Raw genomic sequence first — 14,152 nt, forward strand, 5'->3', positions numbered from 1 at the left:
CCCTCCGTTCCTAAATACTTGCTCCGTTCAAGCACAACACTGAGTCATTTAAGTCATTTATTTTGGAACAGAGGGAGTATAAGTTTTTGAAGAGATTCCATTACACACTACATACGACTGTATATACACATATTTTAGAATGTAGATTCATTCATTTTGCTTCGTATGTAGTCCGTAGTGAAACTTCTATTAAGACTTATATTTAGTACGTTTGACGTCAATTTTCCTTGCTGTAATAATCGTTTTACAAGACGTCATCTACAGTCAGGGACGATTCAAGGGGGGGACAAGGGGGAGCTAGACCCCCCCTTAATAAATTGATTTTTCTACTATAATAATGATTGTTGTAGCTATTTTTTTACTCCATATGAACTTTGCCCTCTCCATGAACAAATTTGCCCCCCCCCCCCCTCCCTATGCTTGCATGTTGGCTTCGTCCTGTCTACAGTCAGTGCTTACACCCACGCACCAGCCGAGTCTATAAATTGATGGAATTACCACACAGAAGCTTGCAGCAAAGCGAGCAGCACCAAGGCCCCAAGACGCTATAATTCGCAAAAGAAGAAAAAAGGATTTAAAGCCATGGCCACGAACCCCGGCCTCTGCAGCGAGTGGCCATGGAAGAGCCTTGGCAGCTTCAAGGTACGTACACAATATTTTTTGCACCACCACACCGGAGTACGAGTTCTTCACACTACTCCAGCTAAGTAGCTAGCTTGACCATCCCGGCCATATGCATGCGCATGCAGTACATCGTGCTGGCGCCGTGGGTGGCGCACACCTTGCACCTGGTGACAAGCAAGGGGTGGCGCCAGGTCGACCTGGGCTACATCCTCATCCTCCCGGCGATTATTCTCCGGGTGCTCCACAACCAGGCCTGGATCACCTTGTCCCGTTTCCAGAACGCGCGCGGCAAGCGGCAGATTGTCAACCGCGGTATCGAGTTCGAGCAGATCGACCGTGAGCACAACTGGTTCGTACCAAGGAGTTGCCATGGACTGCATAAATTTTGCATGCAATGAAGGGGAATCTAATTCTAATACGTATAACCCTTTGTGTGTGTGCGATGCGAGCAGGGACGACCAGATCATCCTGAGCGCCATCTTAATGCTCCTGGGTGTGATGTACATGCCAGGTGCGCAAAACCTGCCGCTGTGGAGGACGGACGGCGCGGTGCTGATGGCGCTGCTGCACGCCGGCCCTGTAGAGTTCCTCTACTACTGGTTCCACCGTGCGCTGCACCACCATTTTCTGTACAAACGCTACCACTCGCACCACCATGCCTCCATCGTTACTGAGCCAGTCACATGTACGTCCCTCTCAAACTCTCTCTTAAGTCTTGAATAAAATAACAGAATTTAATTTGGACATAATGCTGACAATCATAGTCGGAAAAAACAACGATTTGTACACCTTTGGATGTAGTGACTACCACATACGAACCTTCATTAGAAACACAAAACCACTTCTAGGTAGACAGACGCTCCCAACCGTACGTACTAGCATACTACACATATTTGGTATTTCATAAAGTCGACCTTATTTATTTATATATATATATATATATATATATATGTATATATATATATATATATATATATGCTGGCAGCACCTGTCCGTGGAGACAAATTGGACGCCATTTGGATGATTGGTCATTTAAAGCTCCCAAATTTGCATTGAAAGATACCAAAGTTACACCATCTCGTGTTTGATTGTCTGCATGAATACAAAGTTACGCTTGTTACTTCTTGCCCGTTGCATCGAGCGAGGTTGTCTTTAGTTAAGGCAACACTTTCCTGAAGATACCAAATGAAAATATTAAATTTCAGTGTCATATTTGATTTCTGGATTAGTTATTATTGCCTTGCTGCGTTCTTTAGAATTAAATCCAAAAGTTCGGTAAGCATTAATTAAATGTCCAACCTGTTACCCGTTTCTTTTTGAACAATATTAGAACATTCAAGTGGGAGCTAACAAACATTTGTAAAATAGTACGGCCAAGGACAAAGATTAACTATATGCGCAAGAGAATATTTCTATAAAATTTAAAATAAATTAATGGCTAGTGAAGTAACACTATGTGTGCATATGTTAGAACCTTGACCTTTTTAGTTAAATAGAAGTACTAGTACCTTCAGTCTTGATGCAGAGCTGTTCAGTCTGCAAACCAACACCTAGGGCTCCTTTGATACAAAGGAATTTCATTGGATTTTTGGAGGATTTGGATACTTAGGATTTTTTCCTACGATGGTCGTTTGATTGGTAGGATTGAAATCCTTTGAAATTTTTCCATGAGTAAAAGTCAGCAATACTGAAGGTTGCCCGTAATGGAAGTATCATAGGTAGTATCATGCATGCCAACTAAGCAATTTTGATGAGGTGGTATAGAATTAAATGAAGAAAAAGAGAGTTGAATATCATATTATGACACCGTATCATATTAAATTATGTGCTACTATATGTGTCTTGCATGGCAATAAATGAACCAACCTATAATACTACTATATGATACAATGCATTACGAATGTGGTATCATACACTAGTATCATATGCATGATAGTATATGATACTACTATCCATTACAACCAGCCTAATAAATTATCTGGGTTGCATGTGTGTACGTTTAATTAATCATCTTTTTGCTATGTTCATTCAGCCGTTATCCATCCATTCGCTGAGGTCCTGGCATATCAAGTTCTATTCGCAATCCCAATGACCATCTGCGAACTGAGTGGAACTGCTTCCATTGTCCCATTCTTTATTTATATGACTTACATTGACTTCATGAACAACATGGGCCACTGCAACTTCGAGTTGGTCCCTCATTGGCTCTTCAAATGCATACCCCTTCTCAAGTATCTCATGTACACACCATCGTAAGTGTTTCCTCTACTTGAGCCAATAACTGGGTTCTTCTCTTTTTCTATTCTAACCTAAGCGAACAAGGCATGGCCTGTTATTCTTAATTTTATTCTGCAACTCTTTATGATTCACTATGTAATATAAACTTCAACGTCTTAGGTTCCATTCTCTTCACCATACTCAATTCCGGACAAACTACTCTCTTTTCATGCCATTCTATGACTACATATACAACACTATGGACAAGGCATCAGACAAGCTGTATGAAAACTCACTGAAAGATAAAGAGAAAGAAGTAGATGTGGTTTACCTTACCCATCTTACGGACTTGCAGTCCATCTATCACATAAGGCCCGGGTTCGCCCAATATGCCTCCAAGCCTTATACTTCAATGTGGCAACTATGGATCATGTGGCCTGTGTCATGGACCTCCATGGTCCTCACATGGGTGTATGGTTCTTGGTTCACAGTTGAGAGGAATGTCATGAAGAATCTTAGTATCCAGTTATGGGTCATACCAAGATACAATTTCCATGTAAGAATTCTGTCAAGCTCACGAGACCCCTTGTTAGCACAGAGAAATAAAAGGCACTCTGGAGATGCGTAAATGGAATATAACCATATAACAACCTTTTCGTTTCTGCAGTATCGGTTGAACTGGGAGAAGGAAGCAATTAACAACCTGATTGGAAAGGCCATTTGCGAAGCTGAAAGGAAAGGGACCAGAGTTGTTACTCTTGGACTGCTGAATCAGGTATATTCCTTTACTTTTTAAACTTCAAACTACTCCCTCCGATCCAAAAGTAAGTTTCGTGGTTTTAGTTTTGATGCAGTGTATGTTGCTTGTACTGCTTAGGAAACTACATGTGTTTAGTAGAACAGAAAAAGTAATACTAGGATACTATGTTTAACCCAACAGGCCCTGAGCCTCAATGGAAGTGGAGAACTTTATGTGCAAAAGTACCCAAAGTGCAGGGTGAGACTGGTGGATGGTACCAGCCTAGCTGCTGCGGTTGTTACAAATAGTATACCCCATGGCACAGATCAAATTGTTCTTGCAGGAAGTATTTCAAAGGTGGCCCGTGCTGTGGCTGCAGCATTATGCAGGAAAAATGTTAAGGTCACGTCTAAATATATACAGATCTACTTCATTTTGGTCACATGCATGGATCATTTGTTTTACTGTATTAAGAAGCAATTCCTCTGTTCAGGTCATAATGATAAACATGCGAGATTATGAATTCCTTAAGCCCAAAATACCAGCAGATACAGCTGGCAATCTTTTATTATCAACAACTGGCACCGCAAAGGTAAAGTGGACATTATTTGTAATCAGATATCAGAATAGAGGGTTGAAGCCAAAAAATAAATAAATTAGAGGGCTGAACTTTTTGCAGGTGTGGGTAATTGGAGAAGGTTTAGATGTCGCTGAACAGTTGAGGGCTCCGAAAGGAACACGGTTTATCCCATACTCACAGTTCCCGCCCAGGACGATACGCAAAGACTGCTATACCTACTCGACTACTCCAGCAATGGGTCTTCCTAAAACATTGCAGAACGTTCATTCCTGCGAGGTAATAATGCCCCAGATAACTCCAACTGTGAAAACTAAAATACATGTTCTAACCGATCGACTTCCCAATTCAGAATTGGCTTCCAAGGAGGGTGATGAGTGCATGGCGTGTTGCTGGGATTGTTCATGCCTTGGAGGGATGGAACGAGCATGAGTTAGGAGACACAGTCCTAGATATGGACAGAGTCTGGTCTGCTGCAATGTTACACGGGTTCCGCCAAATATGCTGATATAAAATATCACATTGCAGCAACAAGACCGTCAAGCTTCAGCAACATAATACAATTTATGCTGATATAAAATAAATGTGATATGCTCTCCGGATAGCCCGCAACTAAGTAGTTAGGTCTACCAAGATTACTTGGGTTGCTATTTACTGCCATTGTCCATCTCCTATGATACTTTGACCAGCTATGTGATGCTCGGTGTAATGTACACTTGTATAGTATTTTTCCTCTTATGTTCCAAATATAGTCATATTATTTACACATGATTACACTAAGTTATAATTGTATTGTAACGGGCAGTTGCTGGGCGCCACCGGCCTGCTCAATTTTGAGCCAGTGGGGCCCCAGACATAAGATCACCAAAGCCATTTGGAGCCGCATGCATGATCTCCACCATGTGCCTTCTTCTCTGAGAAACTACCCCATTGCGCCACCAACGACGAGCAACACGACCGCCCTCGCAGCACCGTCCAGAGCGTATCGCTGGCATCGCCCTTGCCGCCGTCATTACATGTGCTCACCGTCCAGAGCGTATCGCTGGCATCGCCCTTGCCGCCGTCATTACATGTGCTCACCGTCCAGAGCGTATCGCTGGCATCGCCCTTGCCGCCGTCATTACATGTGCTCACCGTCCAGAGCGTATCGCTGGCATCGCCCTTGCCGCCGTCATTACATGTGCTCACCGTCCAGAGCGTATCGCTGGCATCGCCCTTGCCGCCGTCATTACATGTGCTCACCGTCCAGAGCGTATCGCTGGCATCGCCCTTGCCGCCGTCATTACATGTGCTCACCGTCCAGAGCGTATCGCTGGCATCGCCCTTGCCGCCGTCATTACATGTGCTCACCGTCCAGAGCGTATCGCTGGCATCGCCCTTGCCGCCGTCATTACATGTGCTCACCGTCCAGAGCGTATCGCTGGCATCGCCCTTGCCGCCGTCATTACATGTGCTCACCGTCCAGAGCGTATCGCTGGCATCGCCCTTGCCGCCGTCATTACATGTGCTCACCGTCCAGAGCGTATCGCTGGCATCGCCCTTGCCGCCGTCATTACATGTGCTCACCGTCCAGAGCGTATCGCTGGCATCGCCCTTGCCGCCGTCATTACATGTGCTCACCGTCCAGAGCGTATCGCTGGCATCGCCCTTGCCGCCGTCATTACATGTGCTCACCGTCCAGAGCGTATCGCTGGCATCGCCCTTGCCGCCGTCATTACATGTGCTCACCGTCCAGAGCGTATCGCTGGCATCGCCCTTGCCGCCGTCATTACATGTGCTCACCGTCCAGAGCGTATCGCTGGCATCGCCCTTGCCGCCGTCATTACATGTGCTCACCGTCCAGAGCGTATCGCTGGCATCGCCCTTGCCGCCGTCATTACATGTGCTCACCGTCCAGAGCGTATCGCTGGCATCGCCCTTGCCGCCGTCATTACATGTGCTCACCGTCCAGAGCGTATCGCTGGCATCGCCCTTGCCGCCGTCATTACATGTGCTCACCGTCGTGTTTCTTGCGAGCTCCGCGTATGCAGTAATGCACCCCATTGGTTGCAGCTCCTCGGTGGCGACGGTCGCCGGTCGCAGCACCTCCGACGATGAAGACACAAAAGATGTATTCTCCCTCGGGGTGCCGGTACCAACACAAAAGTCGGCCGGTCGTAGCAAAAAAGTGTGCCAGTTCCATCAAAATAGCCTCCACCCTCTCTCCATGCATGGTAGCAAAACCGTTCACCGTTTGTAACTACCGTTGTCGCCGGATGCAGCCAAAAAGTAGACGCGGTAAGGTGGTAACTACCGTTCACCGTTTGTAACTACCGTTGCCACCCTCTCTACATGGTAGCAAAACCGTTCACCGTTTGTTCATGTCGTCGGTGGAAGCAACAAATTGTGTGGTTTGCCAGAAAAAATGTCGCCTGTTGTCGGGGTCGCATCATCTTCATGAATGATGTAGAAAAAAAATTGGCATTGAAAAGTGATGGTGTCCAGACCTAAATACAAGCCCCGACGGCGGTGGTGGTAAGGAGATGACGTTGGAAAATCGGAGGAATGGGGCGGGGGCGCTCTGGTGCAGCGGGGCGGCACCACATGGGAGCGGGGTCTAGTGCAGCGGGGTCTAGTGCAGCGGGGTGGCATGTGATCTAGGAGCCTATTCGAAATGCCAGTTAGCGTTTCTTAATTCCTCCTTTTATCAAGAGCCTTATTTGAACTTATTTGAACTTATTTGAACTCCATACTTATTTGAACTCATCTCTTACAAAGGGATTTCATTTTTTTGAACTTATTTGAACTCCATACTTTTTGTGTGTTCAAAATGCACCATTCAAAGACACATCACAAAATTTCAACAATTTCTGACTTCATTTGATATTCTTCGTGCATTTACTTATTTTTTTGAGCTAGTTGACCCTGAAATTGAAAAGCACTACAAATGAAGTCTAAAAATGTTGAAAGTTGGCATGCTATCATCATTTCATCCACATAGCATGTGTTAAAAAGTTGAGAGGGCTACGACAAAAACTGGATGCAGTTCGTGTACAAAACTGACAATCTTTGTCGAAGTAGCAGGGTTTCGAACCAGAACTCATCTCTTACAAAGGGATTTCATTTTTTTTAAACTTATTTGAACTGAAGACTTTTTGTATATATATGTGGTCGAAATGCATGATACCATGTGTTAGAAAGGGCTAAACCATTCAAAAGTAGCAAATGAAGTTAGAAAGGGCTAAACCATTCAAATTTGGAAACTATAATGGCACAAACAGAAACTAGACATATATAAATTGGTCCAAGAAGTACATGATACTAGTCCAAACAGTACATAATAATAGCTACCATAGATATATATACAAGTGTTCGAAGTTAAGAACACTACTCGTCTGAATCATCTAAATCAGAATGTCCATGTTCCTCGAGGTGACGCTGGCCATAGTTGACGACTCGAATCTTGCGGTACAACTCGTATGAAACGTATGCATCTTTTGCTGCATACTCAATGTTGATATCATCAAGTGGGGCCTTCTCTCAAAGTCTGTGCTGATACTTTGGGAAACTGGTCTTCATATCAGCATATGAATCGTCGATCAAGGCAACTGCCATATGAGCCATCGAAGTCCTGTCATGTCGACGCCTGAATATCGTTTGGAGATCAACGAGGCAACCAGCTGGTATCTCAATACCGAAGCTGTGCCTCATCTTCAGCTTGTCATTCCTTATGTCAACGGAAGCAAAAGTGATGCCGCTACGAAGGAACTCCATGAGTTCTGGACAATGCTTGTCACTCCTGCAACAGAAACAAATTAAAATGGAACAAATGTTACATACTGCTGCAATAAGGAAACATGTTTCACTACAACTAAAGAGAAACTTATCTTTAGGATTCAAATAGAACATATGCAATGGAACCTAGAGAGATCACTATAGCTATCCAATGGAACCTAGAGAGATCACTAGCTATATGCAATTTTCATGACTATGACATATCATATTGCTATCCAATGGAACCTAGAGAGATCACTAGCTATATTCAATTTTCATAACCTTGGATCAAAGAACACCGCATAAAATTGTATCACTACAACTATGATTTCAATGGAACATATTGAACCAATCAAAATTTTCAGATTATGGAACACTATTCCAATCAGATTGTGTTTCTTTCAACTAATCAAAATTGTTTCACTACAACTATTTGAAGGGAACCAACTATGGTTCCAATGGAACATATTAAACACTAGTTGATTCTAATACGATTTTTCAGATTATGGAACACTATTCCAATGAGATTGTGCCCCCTTCAACTAATCAAAATTGTTTCACTACAACAATTTGAAGGGAACCAACTATGATTCCAATGGAACATATTAAACACTAGTTGATTCTAATACGATTTTTCAGATTATGGAACACTATTCCAATGAGATTGTGTTCCCCTTCAACTAATCAAAATTGTTTCACTACAACTATTTGAAGGGAACCAACTATGATTCCAATGGAACATATTAAACACTAGTTGATTCTAATACGATTTTTCAGATTATGGAACACTATTCCAATGAGATTGTGCTCCCCTTCAACTAATCAAAATTGTTTCACTACAACTATTTGAAGGGAACCAACTATGATTCCAATGGAACATATTAAACACTAGTTGATTCTAATACGATTTTTCAGATTATGGAACACTATTCCAATTAGATTGTGCTCCCCTTCAACTAATCAAAATTGTTTCACTACAACTATTTGAAGGGAACCAACTATGATTCCAATGGAACATATTAAACACTAGTTGATTCTAATACGATTTTTCAGATTATGGAACACTATTCCAATGAGATTGTGCTCCCCTTCAACTAATCAAAATTGTTTCACTACAACTATTTGAAGGGAACCAACTATGATTCCAATGAAACATATTAAACACTAGTTGATTCTAATACGATTTTTCAGATTATGGAACACTATTCCAATGAGATTGTGCTCCCCTTCAACTAATCAAAATTGTTTCACTACAACTATTTGAAGGGAACCAACTATGATTGAAACAAATAAACTTACAATGTCATTATCTTGGATCAAAGAAAGCCTCAAAAATTACCTCGCCCATTGGAAGATCAAGACATGGCGTTGGAAGCATAGCTGGATGACGGCAACACCGCATTGATCGGCCGTGTACTCCAGATCAAGCCCCAAGAACTTCTCATGATCCGCTGCGTGGTCAAACCATTTTTTCTTCAACTGTTGAAGAAAAAACGGCACCTCGTTGCTCAGGTTCGTGTACACGACATCGAGCATCGTCGTGCCATGTGCGAGCACCTTACGAAAGCTAGTTCCCATTGGAAGAAGAGAAGGGAAGAAGAGAAGAGAGGAGAAGAACAGAGGAGAAGAACAGAGAGGGCGACACGAGAGAGAAGAAGAACAGAGAAATGGCGACTGTACGCTTCGGTTCGTGCTTTTCATCGCCCGAAACGACGCGGGATGCAAACCGTTTGGGCCTTTAGTCCCGGATTGAGCCACCAACCGGGACTAAAGAGGTATACCAAACGGTTGCCACCACTATGGCAGGCCACGTGTTAGGCCTTTAGTCCTGGGTTAAGCCACCAACCGGGACTAAAGAGGTATACCAACAGTCGCCACCACTACGGCAGGCCACGTGTTAGTCCTTTAGTCCCGGGTTGAGCCACCAACCGGGACTAAAGAGGTATACCAACGATCGCCACCACTACGGCAGGCCACATGTTAGTCCTTTAGTCCCGGGTTGACCCACCAACCGGGACTAAAGGGGGATACGAACGGTTGCTACCACCACTGCCCGCCGCGTAGCCCTTTAGTCCCGGTTTGGGACACGAACCGGGACTACATGCTCCTTACGGGCCGGGACTAAAGCCTCGAGGGAGGCATTGAGAATTGGGGCGACGTGGCCGGGCCTTTAGTCCCGGCCCAGAAGGCAGGCCGGGACTAAATGGTCCAGGCCGAAGGCCCGTTTTCCACTAGTGGTAGTTACAGGACGAAGCCTTCATCAAGGTAACGGCGCAGAACACCGCCATTGTCCGTCGTCGGCTCGGTTTTCGCCGGCAACTATGTCTCCCCCGACTCGCAGCCAGTACCGGATCCTGCGACGAGCACGTTCACGGGATCCCAGAATCCGCCGTGACCAGTGCCATCACAAAGACCCACCACCTGGCCGTCATCCTCGACGGAGGGGACGCCGCCACCACCATCGTCGGATCCGGGTTAGCCGTCGCCGTCGCCACCGTCAAGACCGGATCCGGGCTGAACGCCGCCACTGCCACCGCCACCGGCCACGCCCAGCCCCACCTTCATCTTCTAGCCACGTCCAGCCGACCGACACACCACGTCCAGCCAATCTCCACCCGCGCCGCCGCCGTGCCTTGGATCCGCATGACGCCATCGCCGAAGCCGCCGTCTCGCGCCGCACGACATCGAACGAGGAGAAGGGAAATCCCTGCCGCCGCCTACGCCGACCGGATCGGCGGCGCACACTGGCGGCGGACTAGCCCCGGCTGCTAGGGTTGGCCCCTTGAGTCGCGTTGCTCGGGTAGGCGATCTCAATAGAGCCGCCCAATTGTGGACAGAGAGAGAGAGAGCATCAAGAGCCTTAAATGATGACTTAGCCTGCTAACCTCCCCCCAACCGCACCCCCACCCCCAACCAACCCATACAAAACACCTCAATGGACAATGTATAAATACTTGATATGCGACAGTTTCTTTGGAATCACACGAACAGAAGGCCAAATCATTTGATCGCTGGTCTCCCCCCCCCCCCCACCCCCCCCCCACACACACACACTCAAACACAGAGAAGAGAGAAAAGAAGCAACATGGTTGGCACAATGAACGAACAGAAGATCTCTGGATACTTCAAGGACAAGAGCATACTGATCACTGGATCAACAGGATTTCTTGGAAAGTGTACGTGCATGCATGCATCATGTCTAAGCTACTACATGAACTTGTGTCGCCACGCCCATCGATTCTCAAAACGCACATTCTGTTGCCATGTGGTTAGTTGTTAATTATTATGTCCTGGTCTAAGTGGTCTTGGTGCATATATACAGTACTGGTGGAGAAGATACTGAGAGTTCAGTCTGATGTGAAGAAGATCTATCTGCCGGTGCGAGCACCAGATGCTGCCGCGGCACAGCAGCGGGTGGAGACTGAGGTACGTAGCTAATGTAGTCCTCCACTTGATTCATTGTCCTTTTGTTCAGTTTTGGTGCTGATTCCTTAATTTATTGGTCCCTTTTTTTCAGTTTTGGTACGTCAATTGAACTACAGAAATGTCTTACTATGTTTAGTTTTCAAGTTTTGGTGCATGTGGAACTAATTAAGCTCGTGAATTAATGTGATGAGAAGGATGCTTGCGCATGCAGGTGGTAGGGAGTGAGTTATTCGGACTCGTAAGGCAAAAGCACGGGGATGGGTTTGAATCATTCATGAGAGACAAGATCGTCCCGTTGGCTGGAGATGTGACGCTCGAGGACTTTGGTGTCCATGAGGAGACTCTAAAGGAGCTCCGGCTGCCCCAGGAGCTGGATGTTATCGTCAATGTGGCTGCCACCACCAGCTTTTACGAAAGGTATATATATATTCCTTGAAACGATCGAATTACTAGCTAGCTGCTTTATTTGTCCGAGAAAAAATGCATATGACATAAGTATATATGCGCGTACAGGTATGACGTGGCTCTCGACGTGAATGTGCTGGGAGTGAAGCATATGTGCAACTTCGCCAACAAGTGCCCCAATCTTAAGGTTCTCCTCCACGTCTCCACTGGTATGTCAGCATTACAAATTACTATTGGATTTAAAAATTTGTGTTCGTGGATTGAAATTAAACTACTATGTACAACGTATATTTAATTCATAAATTATGAAGCTAATAAATTAATCCATAGATTGGTGAAGCTTACGTGGCAGGTGAGAATCAAGGGCTCGTGCAGGAGAGGCCGTTCCGGTATGGCGAGACGTTGTGCAATGGGCCTCCCCTAGACATCGACACCGAGCTGAATCTGGCCAGGGAGCTCAAGAAGCAGATGGAGACCGATTGTGATATGGATCCGTCGCCCCAGGCCCAGAGAAAGGCCATGAAGGACCTTGGCCTCACCAGGTGATCTTCACCTAAGTTGAAAAATCAAATGTTTTTCAGAGTGAAAATACAACAGATTTTGAACATAAAGTGATATCGATCATAGGAAGATACTAATTTTCTTGCAAGTTTGTTAACTTGGACAACTCTGTGCGAAGGGCCCGATACTTTGGATGGCCCAACACGTACGTGTTCACCAAGTCCATGGGGGAAATGATGATAGGTCAGCTGCTCAAGGGCGAGTTCCCTGTTGTCATCGTCCGTCCGAGCATTATCACCAGCGTTCACAAGGACCCTTTGCCTGGATGGATCGAAGGCGCGAGGTTTATATTGGTCTTGCTTTCTTTTCTTTTCGTTTTTCCAATCATCCAAAGTGGAGCATTGTGGTGCAAGTCCAAAAGTACAATTTAATACTTGTCCAATGTAGTACTATACTAACAACAACAACAACAATAATATTAGTAGTAATAATAATAATACAGACTATGATGATGTTAGTGATGGTGATATATTTGCAGGTCGATTCATGCGGTCTTGATACGCTACATAAAGCAGAACCAGACATGGTTCATCGCTGACCCCGACCTCACGGCAGATGTGGTATAAAATCATGTACTCTCAACTAGTGATATCAGTCATGCTCCGAGTTTGTTATATCAACCCTAGCTCGTTAATTATGAGTATGCTGGTACAAATGCATTTGAACGGTTGTGGTGAATACAAACAATTGGTTGGGTACACATTTATGCATGCAGATACCTGGCGACATGGTGGTAAATGCCATGATTACAACGATGGTGGTGCATGCCTACTACTCACTAGAGAACACATCAAAATCTCATCTCAATCCAAGTTTTCCAGCAGTGTACCATGTCAGCACATCACTGAGTCACCCGGTCCAATGCTCGGTGTTGTATAAAGCTATGCTTAGGTACTTCAAGGAGCACCCTGTCGCTGGACCTAACGGCCGCATCGTGCCCACCCGTAAGATTCGGTTCATCACAAGCATTTTCTTGTTTCGCCTCTTCATGGTGCTTTGGTATCGCATCCCCATAGAGCTTCTACACCTCATCTCCATCCTCTTGTGCGGTCTCTTTGGCCTCAATGTCCTCTACCACGACCTCATTCGTAATTATAGGTTGGTTATTAAAACTATTGGTACTTGTATCTTCTTGATGGTTCTACATATATATATATATATATATATATATATATATATATATATATATATATATATATATATATATATATATATATATATAGGAGATTAACGGTCTCATGTTATTGTTCCAGCCACGCTATGCAACTGGTGGATCTGTATGGGCCCTTTGCACTATTCAAGGGGCGATTTGACGACATCAACTTAAACAGGCTCAGGCTCAGGCTCACCATGGATAGCGAGCATGGAGGCCTCTTCAATTTTAACCCCAAGACCATTGATTGGGACGACTACTTCTACAGGATCCACATCCCTGGGATTATGAAGATGGAGAAATAAATATATATGTATTTCCTGCCAGCCCTTCAAATAGTTAATACGAAAAAAGGATAACATGGCTGTACGTAGTACGATAGAACAAGAACCAGCGTTCCATTTGTATCTTCAAGAAAAAGGAAATATATGCTATGTGGCTTCTTTCTCACTAGGGTTTGTATACTCCCTCCGTTTTAAAATATAAGTCTTTTAAGATATTTCACTAGAAGTCTACATACGGAGCAAAATGATTGAATCTACACTCTAAAGTATGTATATATACATCCGTATGTAGTTCATTGATGAAACCTCTTTAAAGACTTATATTTAGGAACAGAGGGAGTAGTTTGTAATGCTTGAACAATAGGGTCACCATTACCGTAGAAGTTACATGGTTGATTTTTGCTATTAAAAAA

General features: G+C 44.6%; 1 protein-coding gene and 1 pseudogene across 1 annotated transcript; both read left to right on the forward strand.

The window, feature by feature from the left end:
- The first annotated feature begins 582 nt into the window (after positions 1 to 582).
- LOC123428982 lies at positions 583 to 4,665 on the forward strand (annotated as a pseudogene).
- Positions 4,666 to 10,995: 6,330 nt separating this feature from the next.
- Positions 10,996 to 13,760, forward strand: LOC123431372 (fatty acyl-CoA reductase 1-like). The gene is made up of 9 exons (XM_045115178.1): positions 10,996 to 11,086; positions 11,233 to 11,336; positions 11,548 to 11,753; positions 11,850 to 11,950; positions 12,082 to 12,283; positions 12,421 to 12,585; positions 12,781 to 12,862; positions 13,018 to 13,400; positions 13,556 to 13,760. Exons 1-9 carry the CDS (start codon positions 10,996 to 10,998, stop codon positions 13,758 to 13,760), a joined length of 1,539 nt encoding a protein of 512 aa, XP_044971113.1.
- Positions 13,761 to 14,152: the final 392 nt, after the last annotated feature.

Source organism: Hordeum vulgare, chromosome 2H (assembly GCF_904849725.1).
Source record: "Hordeum vulgare subsp. vulgare chromosome 2H, MorexV3_pseudomolecules_assembly, whole genome shotgun sequence".
Lineage (NCBI taxonomy): Eukaryota > Viridiplantae > Streptophyta > Magnoliopsida > Poales > Poaceae > Hordeum > Hordeum vulgare.

What these genes read in the sequence shown, in the direction of transcription:
- LOC123431372 (XM_045115178.1), top strand. Translation starts at nt 10,996, where the DNA reads ATGGTTGGCACAATGAACGAACAGAAGATCTCTGGATACTTCAAGGAC. An exon ending in AACAGGATTTCTTGGAAAGT is followed by an intron (nt 11,087 to 11,232) that starts GTACGTGCATGC and finishes GCATATATACAG; the next exon opens with TACTGGTGGAGAAGATACTG. An exon ending in ACCACCAGCTTTTACGAAAG is followed by an intron (nt 11,754 to 11,849) that starts GTATATATATAT and finishes ATGCGCGTACAG; the next exon opens with GTATGACGTGGCTCTCGACG.